Source organism: Oncorhynchus clarkii, chromosome 29 (genome assembly GCF_045791955.1).
Source record: "Oncorhynchus clarkii lewisi isolate Uvic-CL-2024 chromosome 29, UVic_Ocla_1.0, whole genome shotgun sequence".
Taxonomy (NCBI): Eukaryota; Metazoa; Chordata; class Actinopteri; order Salmoniformes; family Salmonidae; genus Oncorhynchus; species Oncorhynchus clarkii.
In genome coordinates, this window is record NC_092175.1 from 31597781 (window position 1) to 31619085 (window position 21305).

The window sequence follows — 21305 nt, forward strand, 5'->3', positions numbered from 1 at the left end:
TGGATCCTGGACTTCCTGACAGGCTGCCCCCTGGTGGTAAGGGTAGGTAACAACACTTCCGACACGCTTTACTTTAACAAGGGAGCCCCTCAGGGGTGTGTGCTCAGTCCCCTCCTGCACTCCCTGTTCACTCATGACAGCACGGCCAGGCACGACTCCAACACCATCATTACGTTTGCTGATGACACAACAGTGGTAGGCCTGATCACTGACAATGATAAGACAGCATATAGGCAGGAGGTCAGAGACCTGATCATGTGGTGCAAGGACAACAACCTCTCCCTCAATGTGATCAAGACAAAGAAGTTGATTGTGGACTACAGGAAAAGAAGGACCGAGCACGCCCCCATTCTCATAGACGGGGCTGTAGTGGAGCAGATTGAGAGCTTCAAGTTCCTTGGTGTCCCATCACCAACAAACTAACATGGTCCAAGCACACCAAGACAGTCGTGAAGAGGGCACGACAAAACCTATCCCCCTCAGGAGACTGAAAAGATTTGGCCTTGGTCCTCAGATCCTCAAAAGGCTTTACAGCTGCACCATCGAGAGCATCCTGACGGGTTGCATTACTGCCTGGTATGGAAACTGCTCGGCCCCCGACCGCAAGGCACTACAGAGCGTGGTGAGTACGGACCCAGTACATCACCGGGGCCAAGCTTCCTGCCATCCAGGACCTCTATACCAAGACTCCAGCCACCCTAGTCATAGACTGTTCTCTCTGCTACTGCACGGCAAGCGGTACTGGAGCGCCAAGTCTAGGTCCAAGAGGCTTCTAAACAGCTTCTACCCCCGAACCATAAGACTCCTGAACAGCTAATCAAATGGCTACCCAGACTATTTGCATTGCCCCCCCCCCCCACCTTCTATGCTGCTGCTACTCTGTTATTATCTATGCATAGTCACTTTAATAACTCTACCTACATGTACATATTACCTCAATTACCTCGACACTGGTGCCCCCGCACATTGACTCTGTACCGATACCCCCTGTATATTTGTTATTATTATCTCTTCATTTTTCGGGGGGTATTTTCTTAAAACTGCATCGTTGGTTAAGGGCTTGTAAGTAAGCATTTCACTGTAAGGCACACCTCATTTCACTACACCTGTTGTATTCTGCGCATATGACACATAAACTGTGATTTGATTTGAATTGTGTATTTGTATCTGCACTCAGCCTGTTGATCAATTCTGTTCAGTTGACTTTGTTTATCTGCTATATTCTCATGGTTACAGGCAGACTTAAATAAGCTTAAGTTGGATCATGTAGGCTACGAACTAGTCTTCGGGTGTCTTTTTCAATAGCACTGCTGCCCTCTGTTTCTAGGTAGGAGCACTGTACTTTGGCCAATAAAATAATATATATAATAGCTCATCTCAGCTTGAGTAAGGCTGTAGGGTTTGGCCATGTGAAGCTGGGGCTAACATGTGACAAATTATAATCGTACACAAATTGACCTCAGAAATAAACAACATTTGCATATTAAAATAAAAAGAAACAGTAGGTACCCGGCACAGCCTATCTCTTATCTCCAAACAAATATGGCAAGTTTGGCAACCAGGTCATAAACTTTGACACATGAGGTGAAGCATATAAAACATGTTATCCATTCTCATGTGGTCTAGGCCAGGGGTTTTCAACTGGGGGTCCACGAAGATACTGTAGTGGGTCCTATAAAATAATATAAATAATATTTTATTTTCAGTGTTTTTTTTGTGGTTTTTTTATATCGCTAGCAACATACCTACAGTAGAAAAGAGGAGAATATATTCTAATGATGTCAACTTTATTTATCAACTACTAATATTGAGCAAACTACACTCATTGGAGCCAATTACACTCACTGGAATATCTGACATAGGCCTTGAAAAAGCATCCGAGAATAGGCTACCAGTGCGGGAAGTGCCACCGGCTGCTGGTAAGCTTTCATTGGCCTAAACAACTGCTTTTAGCGAACATGGGTTTGGAGTTACCTTTCTAGATAATAGGCTATGTTAGAGTTTTACACCTCCTCTTCCAATTAGAATGTCAAAATAATTTTACCTTTATTTAACTAGGCAAGTCAGTTAAGAACAAATTCTTATTTTCAATGACAGCCTAGGAACAGTGGGTTAACTGCCTGTTCAGGGGCAGAACGACAGATTTGTACCTTGTCAGCTCGGGGGTTTAAACTTGCAACCTTCCGGTTACTAGTCCAACACTCTAACCACTAGGCTACCCTGCCACCCCAAATCTATTCATTTTAAAATGTTTCAAACTTTTTGTTGCTGATGATAAGACAAGACATTAAAAAATGAATTGATAAAGTATGATGGGGTCTCTGGGTCACCGTATGCCAGGCTCCCTGGGCAAGACAAGGTTGAAGACCCCTGTATTAGGCTTACAGACATAAGATCTTAATTTGAGCCAGTTTGCTACAGCAGGGAAATAATTTTGCAACAACAGGAAATGTGAATTATTAAGTGGATTATAATTCATGGACATTTTTTGTAGGGGTTGATAAATGTTTCCTTATGGAAATCAAGTCTGACGTTTTAAAGTGGAAATTACAAACTTAAGAAGCCTTTTCAAACAATGAACACAAGCAGACATTGCAATAGTAATTTATTAGAATCACCCACCACGACACAATTCGGTAATTTAATAAGATTGTCAATTCACGTCCAGTCTCCATGGCCTACCAGTTCACAGCTGTACAGATGTGTGGTGAATTAATCTGATGGAGAAGAGGCGTTCATTGTTCAGTGTGAAAGGAAGTGGTGAAGCGAAAGGGTTGATGCCGCGTTCATATCAACTGGGAACTCAAAATAATACGAGGTCAAATCATCTTGATCTTCAGGATGGAAAGTCTAAAAAGCTTTAAAAAGAGATCGAGTTCCCGAGTGGAAATTCCGAGTTGGATGACTATTCGTATCGGGTTTTCCCAGTCGGAGCTCGTATTTTTTCTCCAAGTTCCCAGTTGTTTTGAACAGACTAAATTCGGAGATTTCCGAGTCCCAAACTCCCAGTGGTTTTGAACGCGGCATTACTCTGCCCAAAATCTGTCCACGAAGTGAGGGATTCTTGTATGGAGGTCTGTGTCTGTGAGACATTGTCGAATTTGGTCGAGCAAAAAATGAAACTGCTAATTTTCCACGTGAGGCTTATTTGATCGAATACACGTTTCGTAATTGTGAGGTTGTTACGAATGCACTATATAAGTGGCCGCACGTGGCGTTTCGGCAATTTGGGAAAAAACTACTACATTTATATTGGAGCTGGGCGTGTTGTTCACTCGCGTATCTTCCCTTTCTGATTGGCTAGAATGGTCCCACCTGATATTGACTCCTCCCGTTTGCCTTCCATCTTTGAGGACATGTATTTCCATTTTTCAGTCATTTGTTAGAGCAGCTACTCGACTATCTTGTCAATATAATAGATAATCTTCGGTTCAGTCAAAAAACTGGAGCTTTGACGTCACACCACTATTTTCCGCAGGATTAAAGATGGCGCCGCATCATGTACTAAAGTGCTGTCAACGGAGTTTAGCTTGGATACCTGTTATTTTCATCAACCTGGTCGTTGGCTGGTCTTATTATGCATACGTCGTGGAACTCTGTATCTGTAAGTATACAATTATCGTTTTTGGATGATTAACGGGGTTTGTTTCCTCATTGAAACAAAGTTGCTTGACTGCCCAGCTGGAGAATGTGTAGGATTCGGGAAACAGTACAGAAATGTGGTGGGACGAGAACAGGTGAAACAGTGAAAGACTACTTTGTTGAGGATAGCCAATCACGCTCATAGATAGAACCCTGTTTTAGCCTGTTTCTGCTGCTGATAGTACAATGACATGCATGTCTGTCAGTCAGTCAGTCAGTCAGTCAGTGAGTGGCTGTAATCAGGGGCATCCCTTCAGCAGGGCAAACAAAGCATTCTGTGATGGGTGGGTCCCCCACTGGTAGTGCCAGGCTACCGCTGGGGGGTGAGAGGAGGGGGTCTGCAGATGTGAGCATACTACTGTAGTACTGTAACTCTGCAGACGCATCAATCAGATGCCCTCTCTAAACTCCTATTTTCTCTCTCTGTGTGTACTTTGTCTGTTTCAGTTACAATCCCAAATAATGCAGAAAAAAGTAAGTAACATTCAGAAACATTTGGTGCTTTCACAACTGTCTTTGATCACACAAACTCTATTGTATCATACCTGGTTGTTTTTTGTTCTTGCTCCCTCTCTCCAACAGTATCATACCTGGTTGTCTTCCACCTGTTCTTCATCATGTTTATCTGGTCCTACTGGAAGACTATCTGCAGTAGGCCTGCCAGCCCCTCTAAAGAGGTATACAGAGTAGGGCTGACCCAATTTAGTCTACTGGTCGATAGGCTGTTGGCTGATATTTTTTTTGTGGGGTGGTGGCAAGTATATATCTTTTTTAAATGTATGGCACACGAGATGCCTGTCTGAGTGGACTAATCCATTGTTTGGTTATGGAAATTTCTGTTTCCTGTGGAAACGTCGTAAAATAGGCCTACCCAATTACTACTTACCGCATCTCACTAGCTCAGGATATGGCCCAGAATATTTTATACAATGTTGCAAGTTTGCTAGCTCGGACCAAATTAATAGTTGATACAATGTTTCAAGTTCCTTACAGACAGGCCATGTGTAGCCAATGTGATTTATAGGATATTTATTTTTATCAGGATATTTTCTTCCTGCGGGCTGCTATGTTCTTGTTTGTTGGCTTTTTACATATTGGCAATGGCGATAAAGTTACTTTTAGATTTGTATAATTTTCATTTAGATAGAATATTGATTAACCACATGACATTGATTCTGAGATATATAGACTTTATTACAAATTAAAATGTGTATATGTAAATCGTAACTGGCATGCAGATCAGTAGAAATGGTAGGATAACTTGGCACTCCAAATGGAAAATGTTACTGTTACTGTAATGTTACTGGTGTAGCCTATTACCGTCTTCTGCTTCTGGTTAGGCTATCTTGATCTCTGGCTCCCGCTTGAGTCATTTGTTTCTTAATTTTTAATCACAATGCTTAGAGCATCAGACAAGCTCAGTAGCCTACATATAGTTGATTTCATTCAAACATATGGTGTGTCTATATATGGGAAAATGCATGTTTTCAAATTACGACTGGTCATAAGAACAGACTACTTTCGGTCAGTCAAGATTTTAGTCGGAGACAGCCCTAATACACAGTGTATCTGTCTTCACCAGTAGTACTAATTCTGCCTCCCGTGAGATGCTACACCACAATGCCACGGGGCCAGGGGAGTGGGCACTGGGCTGGGTGGTTCCCTAGGCGCTCTGTAATTACACTGTACAGCAGATGTTCACATAGGAGTGTGTGAGAGCATATGGTTGTGAAGTGGGGTTACTCTGTCTCAATCTCAAGTTACTTGTTTCACATTTCAACTGGGCCCTAATTTCTAGATGCATGACTACCGGTACTAACTATGTTATAACATACTTGGTGAAACTCTCTCTGTTCTCCCATCAGTTTTGTCTGGCCAAAGTGGAGAAGGAGCAGTATGAGAAGGAGCAGCCAGACGCTCAGCAGGACATCCTGAAGAAAGCGGCCGTAGGATTGCCTGTCTACACACGCACTGGGACCGGAGGTGAGAATACAATACAGTCGACACATAGTTGGAACACACACACCTTGGATTTAAAGCTGATGATGATTGAGCAGGTGTATTGGTGTGTTCTCCACAGCCGTCCGGTACTGTGACCACTGTCAGGTGATCAAACCCGACCGCTGCCACCACTGCTCCACCTGCGACATGTGAGTTCAGTTAGTTCTGTCTCTATGGGGTTCAGATGAGATGCACCATTGGATTTTATGTGGGGTCTTTTTAGATGCTTCAACTCCAAAGTAATATACTATTTTCTTCTTTCCCTTGTTTGTTTGTGCTCTCTCTCTCTCTCAGGTGTGTACTGAAGATGGATCATCACTGTCCATGGTATGTAACACCTCAGTCCGTTCTTGTAATTTAGATGCTTAGCAACAGTACACTCCTTTTGTGTGTGAAGTTCTTTGTTCATACTGACTTGATAGTGATTGGATCAGTGGAGAGTTTAATCCTCTCCATTCTACTGCATCAGCATATTTGATCTGTCTGACCTTTTTACTTGATGAAGTCACTGTTTTGTCTAGTACAGCAACGGAAAAGGAATTACCCAGCTCTCAAACAGATAATTCTGTAGACTTTGTGTCATCACTGTATTTGATACAGATTAGAGAATAGAGGCAACTAGTGGAGAAGGCAGCAGGAGCCACGTTGACTGATTCATTTACCCCTCTCTCTCTGTTTCTTGCTCAGGGTGAATAACTGTGTTGGATTTTCGAACTACAAGTTCTTTGTCTTGTTTCTGGCCTACTCCATGCTGTATTGTGTGTTTATCGCTGCTACTGTCCTGCAGTATTTCATAAAATTCTGGACAGTAAGTACTACTAAGTAATACTCTAGCTGCCTTTCATTTCTTCCCTAGCCAGAGCTTAGTGGTTGAGTGTAAACACTGACAGCAGTAAGATCCCTGATCGCATGTTCCAATTAGCCAATACCCAAATCCTCTACATAATCCACCTCAAATTTGAGCAGTCTGCATGTCAGATTAATTTTTTTATATCTAATCGCTGTAAAATAGTTGCACACATTTCTCCACTAACAATCTGTCTCTAATACTTTGCCTAAAGCATTGCCGAAGGAGATCTGTTGGGGATTGTCCTCAGGTAAAATGCAAGATTGTCACCATCTGATCGTCATGTTAGTTAAAAAGTAAGGTTGCACTTTTTTGAATAGCCTATTGCCACTAATGGCAAGTCACAATAAGGTAAGCTAGAGAAGCTCCACCCATAATGGCATTCACAAGCCTTTTGTCTCTGATGTACAAGTCGCTGTTGAGGGATTCTCTTCAGTATGTGTCAAACACTGTTGTCTTGCCGCATAAGCTGTTGTCTGTTCCTCCTTGAGTGTTAAGACTGGGCTTCTGTCCTTGTCTGTGTTGTATGCTGCCTTGCTTGTGACAATGAATGCCCACTGTCATCTTGCCCAACTGAGGCCCAGTGTGGAGTTGGACAGGATTGGTTGTTTAGCATGTCTTATTTTGCATATTGAATTCACAGACAACCAAAGGTCTGTACTGTATGTAGTACCTGCTGGAGCCATTCACTGAACAGACATGTAGGCTCAGATTCTGCTTCTCCAGAATGAGGAGGTCACCCATTGTCATTTACAACTGACTGATCCTGTGTGTCTGTGCACATCCTGTGTGTCTGTGCAGAAGGTTAACATTACTACTGTATGGTTCTGTTGAAAAGTATGACATCACTAACGGCTCTCCTCTCTCTTCCCTCTCAAGAATCAGCTGCCCGACACTCACGCCAAATTCCACGTGTTGTTTCTGTTTTTTGTGGCGGCCATGTTCTTCATCAGCATCCTGTCGCTTTTCAGCTACCATCTCTGGCTTGTGGGAAAGAACAGGACCACCATAGGTAGCTGCCATGCCTCACCATGCTGTAACACAGAACATCTCATCCACTATTGTCTTGATTGATTGTTGACACCATTTTATCATTGTTTGTCATAGTATAAGTTTATGTCTTGGTTTTTATTTCAGAGGCTTTCAGGGCGCCTGTCTTCAGAAATGGCCCAGACAAAAATGGCTTCTCTCTGGGCTTCAGTAGGAACGTGGTGGAGGTGTTTGGAGACCAGCAGAAGTACTGGATGTTTCCCATCTACACCAGGTGAAAACACCAAGTCTACTATCTACCTATTCTTTTGGAGATTTAGAATCGTTTTTTTAAGTAGACCACAAAACATTTCAAATACTTAGGATGCTTAATAAGTGAAAAATATATAAAGATAACTTGATCCCATCACTCACCAATATGAAAGCAGACCTAATTAAATGGAACAATCTTCACAGAAATCTAAATGGTAGAATTAACCTTTTCAGAATGGAATGGCTCCCAAAGTATAGTTATTCTCGGTAATAGAATAGAAAGTAACATTTTCCATCTTCCTATGTCTAAATGTTGGTTTTAACCTTCCAGACTTGGAATTGTATCAACTCGCCTCCCAAGGCTTTTACTTGCGACAAATAGTTAAATGCATTAAAGAGGAAAAATGGGTACATTTTGAAGATGCACATGTTCACCCCAGAATCTTTTTACGTGTCTTATTTTCAAAGGAAAAAGCTAAGAACATTAACAACTACATAGTTAAGAACAACATGGACATTTTTTAAAATATTCTACAAAAACCAATATGACCTCCTAAAAACACAAGCCTATCAAACAGTCCTTGGATAGCTTTTCAGAATTCACCAATAAATAAATTGGTCCACATCCAAAATTCCAAAAGCAATTTTGGATTGACTAATGTGGATATTTTAAAATGCATGCAACTTAAAACGTATCACAATGTCTATTTGATATTTTGGACATCAGAGCAATCTTGAGGGAATCCTATCTGATCTCTCTCCTCTCCTTTCTCTCCATTAGTCATGGTGATGGACACAGTTTTGTCACCCGGTTGCTGACCTTAGATCCTGAGCAAATAGCTGTGGGCCTCCAGATCAATGGCAAAAGGTTATTTATGGTTTCTCAGGTTGATTTATTTATTTCCTGATTCAGTAAAATTATCTCACCTAATTCATTAAATTAATCTCTGCCTTGTCCTCCAACAGCTCTGTAGATGGTCTGGCAAGCCCCAAGCACATCCTTGGCAACAACATTAACCACATTGAGGGCCATCAGGATGGTATGTAGATTCCCCATAGATATCCTGTAATGTCAAGTAGCCATGTGTCTGTGTGCTGCCTGACCCTAGAACCCTTGCGTTTCAGACGTGGCCCAGACGGTAACTGTGACCATGGAGACTGAATCATAGACAGGTAAGCCTATAGATGAGTTCCGCTGAAGTGCGCGTGTTTCCTGCAGACCTTAGAGTGGAAACTGATGACCACCAGGTGGCTCAAATGGCCAGTTTACATGTCTGCCAGGAGACAACTGAGCCATTAACTGTGATGCCTTACAACCAGCAGCATCTTTGTCTCTACAGAAACCAGCCTTTTATCACATGCAGTACCCCTACTACCATGGACAAAATATCAAGTAAACGCTCTCGAATAGCCGCCATCCTTTCTATTGTCGTTCTTATGACCACCAAACAGCATCCCTGTTACCATGGACAAACCCTGGACTTTCATGGACACGACATCTGTCACCAGAGCTTTAATCAGCTTTCAGTTTCCATCCTCACCAAACACATGCAGATGCGTTTTCTTTGTTGCTAACCAAAAACGCACAACAATATTTTTTGGTAACTATTATTAATCTCTGGAACTGCTCTGTTATTCAAGCCAAAAAAAGAATACTCTTTGCACTAGGTCAGATAAGTGCAGGAAAAGAATACTCTTTGCACTAGGTCAGATAAGTGCAGGAAAATAATTGCTTTACAGTTATACGCCTCCGTCAAATCAGTATTCACTTGCTTTATTGGGAAAAAGGAAGAGGTCACTGTGTCTTAGCACAGAAAATGTGTTAGTGGCTTTGATTTGATTAAACCCAGAGGATACAATGTTGTGTCTTGAGGCCCTGAAGGTCATGAGCACTACTGTCTCAGTTGATTGTAGCGTGTGTGTACTGTATGCACTTTACACTTGAATCTTGTGACTGGTACTAAGCATATCCATTGATTTCAATAGGACAGTAGGTTTATACGAACCACGGCTTTGTAGGACCCTATGCCTCTCCCAAAATCCTCTCCTGCTCTGTATCATCGGAACTTAAATGTGCATTGTGCCTTCAGGACAGTATGGAAGAACAAAGGTATAGTACAGTGCCATAGTTGACCGTAGCATGGTGTAATAACTTTACAATTTATATAGATGGAAATGGAACCCGGAGAGCATTCTTGTTTACAATTTTACGGGCCAAATCCCCACTCATGTTTTGCACAATTCCGTGCATCAGTGATGATATACACCGAGTGTACAAAACATTAGGAAAGCCTTTCCTAATATTGAGTTGCACCCCCCTTTGCCCTCAGAACAGCCTCAATTTGTCGGGGCCTGGACTACAAGGTATTGAAACTTTTCAACAGGGATCCTGGTCCAATTTGACTCCCAATGCTTCCTACAGTTGTATCAAGTTGGCTGGGTGTCCTTTGGGTGGTGGACCATTCTTGATACACTTGGAAAACAAACTGTTGAGTGTGAAACCCAGCAGCATTGCAGTTCTTGACACTCAACCAGGCACCTACTACCATACCCTGTTCAAAGGCTCTTAAATATTTTGTCTTGTCCATTCACCCTCGGAATGGCACATATACATAATTCATGTTTCAAGGCTTAAAAATTCTTCTTTAACCTGTCTCCACCCCTTCATCTATACTCATTGAAGTGGATTTAACAGGTGACCAACAAGGGATCATAGCTTTCACCTGGATTTACCTGGTCAGTCTCATGTTCCTAATGTTTTGTACACTCAGTGTATGTGACCAGGTAGATTTTTTTTTTTTTTAATCAAGAATTTGGTTGGGAGTCAACACAGTTTTTTCAGAGGTGTGATATCACAGGTGTATAATTCATTAACATTGGACAGCATTGTTACTCCATTAAGTATTTATTTTCAAGGTTTCTTTTAAGTTGCAGATTTTCCATAGTTTATTTTTGCTATTGTCTGCATTGCCATATGTTGTTTTCAGATATGTAGCGTTTTTTTAAACTGAGTTTATGAAGATTAAGGTATCTGTGAAGTCATCACTTTTGTTCGCGAGAGGGGACTTTTGACACATTTCACAGGAAAGTGAGATTAATTGTTTGATGTCAAAGTTCTATCTTTGAGAATAAGGAATTGCTATTTGTGTTCACTTTATGCAATTCCTGACTTCTCAATCTGATGAATGGCATACATATGGAGAAAAACAGAAGGCTTTGAACCATGTTTTTTAAAGCACATTTTACATCACAAATGCTGCTTTCTTTGATTATTATAGCTGTTTTCTTATTATTTGATTGTTTTGTCGTGGACGATGTACAATGTTGAGCATATACATAAATATTTAATGTACTGAACCAGATTTGTTAATACCAGTAGGCCAGTTTCCATGTGTAGTAGTCCCTGGGAAAGTTACTGTTCTGCTGTAGTAAATCATGCCAGGATGCTCATAGACCACCAAGAGGAGGCTAGAGCTAGATATCAACCTCTCAATGGACACTTTTTATTATTATTTTTTAAATCAGAATATTTGTGATCGGGTTTCTCAATTTCCAACTGACTATGATCCATGTGGTTTTTAGGAGAGTTGTTTGGAATTTGCAAGCGGTTTGTTTACTGGATGCATAAATGTTTGTATAACACACTATCGTGGAGGAATGTAGAGTGAGAGCATTGTGACTAACCAGAAATCCTAACTTTCTCATTTTAAATGAATGCCATAGAGAAGTATTTTGTGCTACATTGTATATTCACAAAATCTGTTGACGGTAAATCATGGACCAATTTCCTGTTGAATTTTTTTTTTTTAATAATATCTTATTTTTTTATTGAAGCTGTTTTGCATGTTAAGTATTTTCTCACTATTTGTACTACCCTGTCAGCCAGTTTTGGTTGTTCATGTTTTTTTTTAAATATAATCTAAATGTGGAAATAATTTTCACAAAGTTCAATAATTGTTTATTTTGTAGATGAATACACTGTATTAATGTGTACATTTTAACAATAAATACTGTTTTCAGTGCATTCATTCTTGATTAATGCACTTCTACGTTGTTAGAAACAATGTTGGTTGCCTAGATAGTCCCATTACAACAAGGGTAGGGCCTGATAAATGTTGGATACCGTCTGATTTAACATTTTAGTTAGACCACTTTATATGATGAGAGCAATGCGCCAAAATAAGCCACTGTCATGTCATAAGTCACTTGGCAAATCTTCAGCAAACGTGAGGGCAAGGTTTAGCAATATAAGACTATTCACACATCGTGGGGTCAACGAACGAGGTGTCAGTGACAGATGCATGGAAAATCACTGCATTCACTGTTACACATTTTTATATTTTTTTATTTCACCTTTATTTAACCAGGTAGGCTAGTTGAGAACAAGTTCTCATTTACAACTGCGACCTGGCCAAGATAAAACAAAGCAGTTCGACACATACAACAACAAAGAGTTACACATGGAATAAACAAACATACAGTCAATAATACAATAGGAAAAAGTCTATATACATTGTGTGCAAATGAGGTAGGATAAGGGAGGTAAGGCAATAAATAGGCCATAGTTATGAAATAATTACAATATAGCAATTAAACACCGGAGTGATAGATGTGCAGAAGATGAGTGTAAGTAGAGATACTGGGGTGCAAAGGAGCAAAATGAATAACAGTATGGGGATGAGGTAATTGGATGGGCTGTTTACAGATGGGCTATGTACAGGAGCAGTGATCTATGAGCTGCTCTGACAGCTGGTGCTTAAAGTTAGTGAGGGAGATATGAGTCTTCAGCTTCGTGATTTTTGCAGTTTGTTCCAGTCATTGGCAGCAGAGAACTGGAAGGAACGGTGGCCAAAGGAGGGATTGGCTTTGGGGATGACCAGTGAAATATACCTGCTGGAGCGCATGCTACGGGTGGGTGCTGCTATGGTGACCAGTGAGCTGAGAAAAGGCGGGGCTTTACCTAGCAAAGAGTTATAGTTGACCTGGAGCCAGTGGATTTGGTGACGAATATTAAGCGAGGGCCAGCCAACGAGAGCATACAGGTCACAGTGGTGGGTAGTATATGGGGCTTTGGTGACAAAACAGATGGCACTGTGATAGACTGCATCCAATTTGCTGAGTAGAGTGTTGGAGGCTATTTTGTAAATGACATCGCCGAAGTCCAGGATTGGTAGGATAGTCAGTTTTACAAGGGTATGTTTGGCAGCATGAGTGAAGGATGCTTTGTTGTGAAATAGGAAGCCGATTCAAGATTTAATTTTGGATTGGAGATGCTTAATGTGAGTCTGGAAGGAGAGTTTACAGTCTAACCAGACACCTAGGTATTTGTAGTTGTCCACATATTCTAAGTCAGAACCGTCCAGAGTAGTGATGCTGGATGGGCGGTTGGGTGCAGAAATCGGTTGATGAGCATGCATTTAAGAGCAGTTGGAGGCCACGGAAGGAGAGTTGTATGGCATTAAAGCTCGTCTGGAGGTTAGTTAACACATTGTCCAAAGAAGGGCCAGAAGTATACAGAATGGTGTCGTCTGCGTAGAGGTGGATCAGGGAATCACCAGCAGCATGTATACATCATTGATGTATACAGAGAAAATAGTCGGCCCGAGGATTGAACCCTGTGGCACCCCCATAGAGACTACCAGAGGTAGAACAGGCCCTCCGATTTGACACACTGAACTCTGTCTGAGAAGTAGTTGGTGAACCAGGCGAGGCAGTCATTTGAGAAACCAAGGCTGTTGAGTCTGCCGATAAGAATGTGGTGATTGACAGAGTCGAAAGCCTTGGCCAGGTCGATGAATACAGCTGCACAGTATTGTCTCTTATCGATGGCAGTTATGATATCGTTATTTATAACACTTTGTTTTAGAATGAATTGTTTGGCTTGGACAAAAAAAGTGGCAGTTTTAGAAGTTTATCTCTGCATGGTTATGGCATTGAAGTGAAACAAGTTTATATCTCAAGGACTCACAGGAATGTGATTGTCCCTTCCAATTGCATCAGGGTTATAGAGTGTGACAGTGTCTACTGTGGGGGAATGAACTCTGCTATCCACCTGACTCACTGAGTGTGTGCGGATGGAGAAAAAATGTGTGAGAAGCCCACGTCTATGGAGAAGTCACACATGACTCGATCTACAGGTGTCTGTAGGCGAAGCAAGTTTACATTTAAATGCATGGCTTCTTTTTTATTCAGATTGTATTTTATGATACCTGTCTTTCTCTCTCGTACTCGCTCTTCCTTTTCTCTTTCTCTACATTCCTTTTCTCTTTATTGCTTTTATCTTTCTCTCCTTTTCTCTCCATCTCTTACTAAACCTCTGTTTGACTGTAATCCATCCATCCAGGTCTGTTTTTGGATCATCTTTCACCTTCTCCCTTCACTTAATTTGTAACCGGGTAAACTGATTAGACCTAATTGTCTCACCCTACATACTAAAATCATGTTTTTCTTAGCTCAAATGCAATTATGAAGTTGAGTGATGATATGACCATCTACATGTAGCCATTAGCTACAGCCCACTGCCGGAAAGTCTTTATTCTAGCTTCTGTATATGGGACAGAGTTTTAGGGATCCAACAAAATCGATTTAGCTATAAAGGGATGGTTTATTGATTTGAAATTGGTAGAATTTGAAAAAAGGTGTTAGTTATCCTCAACACTCTTGCTGGTCTCAGTTCATGACATTACTGGTGAATGTTTTCATGACTAAAAGTTACACAGATACACAACAGATGGGGTACGTGATGAAAAACACAGTGAAGGCAATGAAATAGTGGCATTAACAGAGAGACAGTAATTTGATTGGCAGAACGCTGAAATTAAATGGCTCCAGATAATCAGCGAGAGAGAGAGGTGATATTTTGTATATAAACCCACAACCTTTAAGATTGATGGTTGAACAATACAATACCCACTGGGCAAGAACTGGTTGAATCAACATAGTTTCCACGTCATTTCAACAACAAAAAATATATGTGACAACATTGAATCAACGTGGAAAGCTGATTGGATTTGAAAAAATGTCACCAAACTATTAACCTAAATCCAATTACATGGTGAAATGTTTTGTTGATTTCACGTTGAATTGAGGTTGGCAAATGGAAATCAAAACCAGAAGTTGGACTGACTGTGGGTATTTATTTTCTACTTGGATTCATTTGGTAATATGTTAACTCTAGCATGCTTTCCCAACCCCTTTCATTCCTGTATGTTGGCTGGCAAGAAACGATACACCCCAATCAAAGTTCATTCTCCTGAAACGTAAACGTGTGCTGGATCAAATCAAATCTATGGGAATGTTATTCCACTGAGAGTTACAGGAGCCGAATGTGGGTCATTGGGCTCCCCTTGATAAGGAAGGTTGCTCAATAAATACAGTAGTTCTAAGATTTGAATGAAATACAGTTATCTGCCATTCTCTATGCGAAGGTGGTCTCATTGACTAGTTGGAAAATCTGCAGTTTTCACTGAGCAAACAACTTACTCATCATCAGTCAGAAGTTAATTGCGGGGGAAAGTTCAATATCTATTGCTGTCTGCTTCCTCGCACCTCATATAACTGCAGTCAGTGGGCAAGAGATACATCACTGGTAGTTTATTTTCTGCATATCCTCACAACCTGGCTGGGAGTCCTCACATTACCGACTTCAACTGACTATGGACATGGAAGAAGCTCTCAACAGCACCATCCATCCGAGCTGTTTAGAAGAACCTCCGCTGGCTATCCATGTCATAAAGCGTGAGTTACCCAGATTACCTTATCTATCAGTTTGTAGATAATGTTTCATTATAAAGTTGTAATTGGGAAAGGGAATTTCACTACAAATTGTACAAAACAGTTTTTGGGACGCAGACTGTTTCTTTTGCATGTTTGACTTCATTGATTCAACATACTCATTGATATGTGAAACAAATAATATAAATAATAATAATAATAAATAATGGTGTCTTGGTCTTCTATCATTCATTTGTACCTGACATGTCAAGCATCCCAAGGCCAAACAGGAGTTACAGAAGTATGATAATATAGTAGGGCTATATTAGAAGTGACTGTTAGTCTATATAATTATTTTCTCAAATGTGTGTGATAACTACACCGTGGCCATTGGCATGGCAGAAATGTGACTGATTGGGTCTCTGGCACACAACAAGACGTTATTAGCCCGTTGAGCTAAAGCTCAGGTGTTAGCTCTGGAAGTATTCAGGTCTCCGGTGTAATGCTGAAAATCTAATTTCCTTCATTTTGTGGCTAGTCAAATACTTTCTGTGGCACACGCCAGAGTCAAATACTTTCTTTTGAAGGAACTTCATGTCAGGATAGGCAACTGAATGTTGTTGTTCACCAAACAATCTCTGATACACAGACACGACCAATAAAACAAATTCTGAATGAATTTGTCCTCCAAATGGAAGGCTACAGTCTAATCCAGGCTGATTGGAGGGACAGCATTTCACTCTGCTCATCATTACATCTCCATGTGTAGGCCACATGTATGCATGTTTGGTTTCTCCAAAGTCATTTTTCTGTTCTGAGAAATATGATGGCTCATTTGATAAGAATGACAAATAACTTGCATGGCCTTTCATCCTTTTGTATTCAGTCAACATCTCTTCAAGGGTGGTTTATTGTTTCTGTAGATAGCCTCGATCTCAGTCCATATCAAACTAATCAAGGATACATTTAGACAGCTGGATTTGCACTGGGCCGAGTGAAGTATTGTTGGGATCTCATCAGCACTCAACCTCAAAAGAGGCTGAATAAAATGGTTTGGAGGCTGTTTCACAAATGCTGTTGTGTCCATGGGGATGTTGTCAGGGCATTGATCTATCCTTAAGATAGATCTATCCTTAAGAGAGGTTGTTGCTCTCTCTCTCCCTCCTGATCCTCTTACTCTCTCCCTTAACTAGAGCTGGATGTCTTTGGTGTGGCTCTGTACTCCATGCTGACCCTCATGTCTACGCTGTCCCTGCTGCTCTACCTGGAGGAGTGTGTGTTTATCTACAGAAAAGTCCCGTCTCCTAAGAAGACAACTATTATGTGGGTCAATGGTGCTGCACCGGTAAGAAGTCAGCTCCCTGTCTCCGCTGGCCTTCACCAGATACAATTGAATGCAATAAGTACTGCCAGTGGATCTCTGTGGTTATAGCTACACTGTCTGGACTGGATGAGTATATAGTCTCGTTAATTGTTATTTTATTGTGTTACTTTTTATCGTATTTTTTACTTTAGTTTATTTAGTAAATATTTTCTTTACTCTATTTCTTGAACTGCATTGTTGGTTAAGGGCATGTAAGTAAGCATTTCACCTGCATACACCTGTATTCTGCGCATGTGACAAATACAATTTGATTTGATTTGACGATTTGACTGAGACAGCAGTGTATCACTGTGGTTATACATAGCTAGATTGCCTACATGGAGATCACAAACATCTGTTTGGGTGTTAAGGTCCAATGCAGCCGTTTTTATTTGAATTTCAAATCCTTTCTGGGTAACAATTAAGTACCTTACCGCGATTGTTTTCTATTAAAATGGTCAAAAATAAACAAAAATAGCTTCTTAGCAAAACACATTTATTTTGCTGGGACTGTCTGGGAGTGGTGAGGGGAAATCTGAAAATGAGGTGTTATTGGCAGAGGGATTTGGAACTGTCATTCTTGTTGGTATATTAACTAATTTACCGCCTGGTGATGTCACCAGGCAGGTTAAAACTCCATCCCACCAAAACAGGTTGAAATTTCAGGTGTTCTTTTCAAGTAGCTCTTACACGAAAATGGCATTATCCTAATTTTCACAAAAAATTATTCCAACCTCATAGTGTGGAAATATATATAAAACACAGAATAATCACATTTTTGACTGCACTGGGCCTTTAACTTTTAGCTAAACTGTAAATTAGAATGTCTGTCATTCTATGATCATACAGTATTTTATTCATCACTTTATATGAATGGGAACCATGTGGATGATGAATGTTATGACTAAAAGTAACGTTCTGTTTCTGTCTCAGGTCATTGCCACCATGGCTTGTTTTGGGATGTGGATACCAAGGGCTACCATGTTTACAGATATGACGTCGAATTCGTACGTTTCCTCTCACCAACACATTACTTACTACTCTCTCTCTCTCTCTCTTTCACATACCCTTCTATGAACGCATAAACAATTTGACTATACTGCACTAAGTAGATGCAGTGCTCTTTCACCTGTAGTAATGGGCTGACAGGAAGCCATAGTAAGGTGTACTGACATAAACGGGAGGAGGGTTTTTATGAATGCACTCAACTATGTAACCACAGTTTAACCACTCTCTTAATCATTACACTGTGTTAGAGATCATCCCCAGAGAGTTGGGCGCCTAGGAAGAAAAAATGAAGGTAATTACATTTTTAGCTAGTTGAAAAGCAAAGCCTGTGCATCAAGTACAGAAAATGCAGGCTAGACATCCGGCAAAACAATACTCCTATGCATCTGGTTGGCATAAGGGCTCGATTCAATCCCTATCGCAGAAGATCCGTACTATAGCACGATTTAAATTGAGTGGTATAGCACAATTGTAATTTAGCGTTTACCGTAAACGCAATCTCCGCAAATGCGGGAACATTGCCTTTAAATGTAAATCGTGCTATGCAGCAGATCAGAGATCATTCCACATCCCCAGAGAGCTGGAAGGGAAAAATTCAGGAAACGATACAAACAAGCACAAACAAACGTTTTTGGGACACAAACAAAAGTTGAGTGGGCAGACTAACTGGTTTTGAAGGCTGGTGACACACACTTGTTATGTGTGTACAATGTATCTAACAATTTACAAGTATAACCTCTCCTTTTCTCTATAGGTACTTTGCAGTGGTGGTGTATAAGATCTTGGTTCTGATGATAGAGGAGAGTGGGGGTAGTGAGGCCTTTCTGAAGAGCAATGCCCAGAAAACCTTCAATATCAGTGTAGGGCCCTGCTGCTGCTGCTGTCCCTGCTTGCCACGCGTTCCAGTCACACGGTAACCGGAACAACCCACTGGGAAAAAACTGGTTGAATCAACTTGTTTCCATGTCATTTCATCCCAAAAATATCAATGTGATGACATGGAAAACTGAGTGAATTTGCAAAAAATCATCAATGTAAGAGTATTTTGTATTTTTTTTCACCCAACTTTTAGCTTAAATCTAATGACATTGTGACCTTTTTAGTCGATTTCACATTGAATTAATCTTTAGTTGACAAGTAATCCAAATGTAAATCAAAACTAGATGACATCTGTGACCAGTGGGATGATGATTCATACTCAGGTCACACTTGGGCCAGAAGATTCTTTGTGTTGGTAATGTTGAACACAAGTGGTTAGAACATGTTAATAACGCTGGTCTGTTTTCATCCAGGTGCATGTTATTCTTGCTGAAACTGGGGGCTCTTCAGTATGCTATCTTAAAGACAGTCCTCTCAATTGTGTCCATAATACTGTGGACCAACGGCAACTTTGATCTTTCTGATGTAAGTAACTGTCCTCCTTTCTGTGAAAATCTTCTGAGCCACAACAAACATCCCCTTTACATCTTAAGCTTCAAACTGAGCTTGGTGTCATTCCAATGATTCCACTATTCAATGCCTACCCTCTTTAACCTTTCTCCATGTCTCGATGTTTAGCTGGAGATCACAGGCACGGCTATTTGGATCAACCCATTTATAGGTGTTCTCACCATCATCTCCCTCTGGCCTGTCGCCATCATGTTCATGAACATATGCAACACACTGCGCAGCATCAAGATCATACCTAAATATGCCATGTACCAGGTGAGTCTGTCCATGTCCTACTGCACAAACCAGATAGTCCAGGAACTTCCTGCTCAATGCCGTTGGTGAAATTACATCAGCTTCTGTCCTTTCCTTAGTCCTAGACTTGAGTTTTTAGGAATGTTGTGTAGTGTCTGATTCAGTATGGCCGTATCCATTTCTGCATCCCAATATTCTATGCATCTCCATGATGTCGCTGGTTATGTGTCCATAGTTGGTGCTGGTGCTCAGTCAGCTGCAGACGGCCATCATTAACATCCTGGCCTTGGATGGAACCATCGCCTGCTCCCCGCCATTCTCCTCTAGTGCCCGTGGTACCAGTAAGTGACAGAATAGCTCCAAACCAGCCAAACGAGAGCCATTACTTGATCAATATGAAGTCCATGTCCACCAACCCTGTCTGTCTGTCTCTGTCTGTCTGTCTGGTTTGTCTTTCTGTCTGGTTTGTCTTTCTGTCTGGTCTGTCTGTGTGTCTATGTGTCTGTCTGCAGTGTTGAGTCAGCAGCTAATGATCTTGGAAATGTTCATCATTACCCTGGTGACCCGGGCGTTGTACCGCCGTACCTATGACTCTCTTCCCACCGACCCCGACGAGACCGACAACGACCAGAACAGCAAGATCAGCCTGCAGGCCCCAGAGGGGGAGCACACTGTCTGAGAGATTGGGGTGGAGTGAGAGGGAGAGGGGTGTGTGTGTGTGTGTGTTTGCGTGAGTGTGCGTGTGTGCGTTAAAGAAAGAGAGAGGGACTCTCTACCAAACATTTACACTATTGTTTTACTTGTAATATAATTTTGTTTTGATGGTGTGATACTGTTGTTGGTTAGTCTTGTATGCGATGAAACTTACTGTATATTAAAAGTTTACCTGCATTATGCTGAATATAATATTAGAACATATACCTCAAACAACATGTCTGTCCCATCCATATTTCCTCAAGTTGCCTCAGCTCTCAACACGGCTATGTGGAGTTTGGTGTGTGAGGGTGTTGGAAAGAGATGGAGTTTATAAACAAAAGTGGGTTAATGGCGGTGTGAAATATGTATTTTGTATTCATATCAATAAATATAGTGAATTACAACTAGTCTTAGTCAAAAGTTTGGACACATCTACTCATTCAAGGGTTTTTCTGTAGTTTTTACTATTTCCTACATTGTAGAATAATAGAGAAGACATGAAAACTATAAAATAATACATATGGAATCATTTAGTAACCAAAAAAGTGTTAAACAAATCAAAATATATTTAAGATTTTAGATTCTTTAAAGTAGCCATCCTTTGCCTTGGTGACAGCTTTGCACACTCTTGGCATTCTCTCAACCAGCTTCACATATGCTGAGCACTTGAATTGTGTTGGCTGCTTTTCCTTCACTGTGCGGTCCAAATCATCCCAAACTATCTCAATTGGGTTGAGGTTGGGTGATCACTCTCCTTGGTCAAATAGCCCCTACACAGCCTGGAGGTGTGTTTTGGGTCATTGTCCTGTTGAAAAACTAATTATAGTCCCACTAAGGGCAAACCAGATGGGAAGGCGTATCGCTGCAGAATGCTGTGGGAGTCATGCTGGTTAAGTGTGCCTTGAATTTTAAATAAGTCTCAACTCCTCCTCCATGCTTCACGGTGGGAACCACACATGCAGAGATCATCTTTTCATCTACTCTGCGTCTCACAAAGACACGGCGGTTGGAACCAAAAATCTCAAATTTGGACTCATCAGACCAAAGGACAGATTGCCACCAGTCTAATGTCCATCGCCGTTTCTTGGTTTCTTGGTGTCCATGATCTTT

At 41.0% G+C, this 21305-nt stretch overlaps 2 protein-coding genes across 5 annotated transcripts; both read left to right on the forward strand.

Annotated features, from left to right (window-relative positions):
* The first annotated feature begins 3402 nt into the window (after positions 1-3402).
* LOC139388466 (palmitoyltransferase ZDHHC20-B-like) lies at positions 3403-11756 on the forward strand. 4 transcript variants are annotated; one of them, XM_071135135.1, is made up of 14 exons: positions 3403-3604; positions 4090-4116; positions 4225-4319; positions 5508-5625; positions 5723-5792; positions 5938-5970; positions 6331-6451; positions 6705-6740; positions 7370-7502; positions 7628-7754; positions 8514-8600; positions 8699-8772; positions 8858-8905; positions 9073-11756. In XM_071135135.1, exons 1-13 carry the CDS (start codon positions 3487-3489, stop codon positions 8899-8901), a joined length of 1083 nt encoding a protein of 360 aa, XP_070991236.1. In that variant the 5' UTR covers positions 3403-3486; the 3' UTR covers positions 8902-8905; positions 9073-11756. The 4 variants fall into 4 exon arrangements, with proteins under 4 accessions (XP_070991236.1, XP_070991235.1, XP_070991238.1 ...); XM_071135134.1 differs by having other exon boundaries at positions 8858-11756; XM_071135137.1 differs by lacking the exon at positions 6705-6740.
* Positions 11757-15387: 3631 nt separating this feature from the next.
* LOC139388598 (organic solute transporter subunit alpha-like) lies at positions 15388-20178 on the forward strand. The gene is made up of 8 exons (XM_071135353.1): positions 15388-15469; positions 16639-16790; positions 17742-17815; positions 18571-18729; positions 19109-19220; positions 19374-19520; positions 19735-19840; positions 20012-20178. The coding sequence occupies exons 1-8, from the start codon at positions 15388-15390 to the stop codon at positions 20176-20178; spliced, it is 999 nt and encodes a 332-aa protein (XP_070991454.1).
* Positions 20179-21305: the final 1127 nt, after the last annotated feature.

What these genes read in the sequence shown, in the direction of transcription:
- LOC139388466 (XM_071135134.1), top strand. Translation starts at nt 3,487, where the DNA reads ATGGCGCCGCATCATGTACTAAAGTGCTGTCAACGGAGTTTAGCTTGG. An exon ending in CCCAAATAATGCAGAAAAAA is followed by an intron (nt 4,117 to 4,224) that starts GTAAGTAACATT and finishes TCTCTCCAACAG; the next exon opens with TATCATACCTGGTTGTCTTC. An exon ending in CTGTTGGGGATTGTCCTCAG is followed by an intron (nt 6,741 to 7,369) that starts GTAAAATGCAAG and finishes TTCCCTCTCAAG; the next exon opens with AATCAGCTGCCCGACACTCA.
- LOC139388598 (XM_071135353.1), top strand. Translation starts at nt 15,388, where the DNA reads ATGGACATGGAAGAAGCTCTCAACAGCACCATCCATCCGAGCTGTTTA. An exon ending in GGCTATCCATGTCATAAAGC is followed by an intron (nt 15,470 to 16,638) that starts GTGAGTTACCCA and finishes TCCCTTAACTAG; the next exon opens with AGCTGGATGTCTTTGGTGTG. An exon ending in CTCTAGTGCCCGTGGTACCA is followed by an intron (nt 19,841 to 20,011) that starts GTAAGTGACAGA and finishes GTCTGTCTGCAG; the next exon opens with TGTTGAGTCAGCAGCTAATG.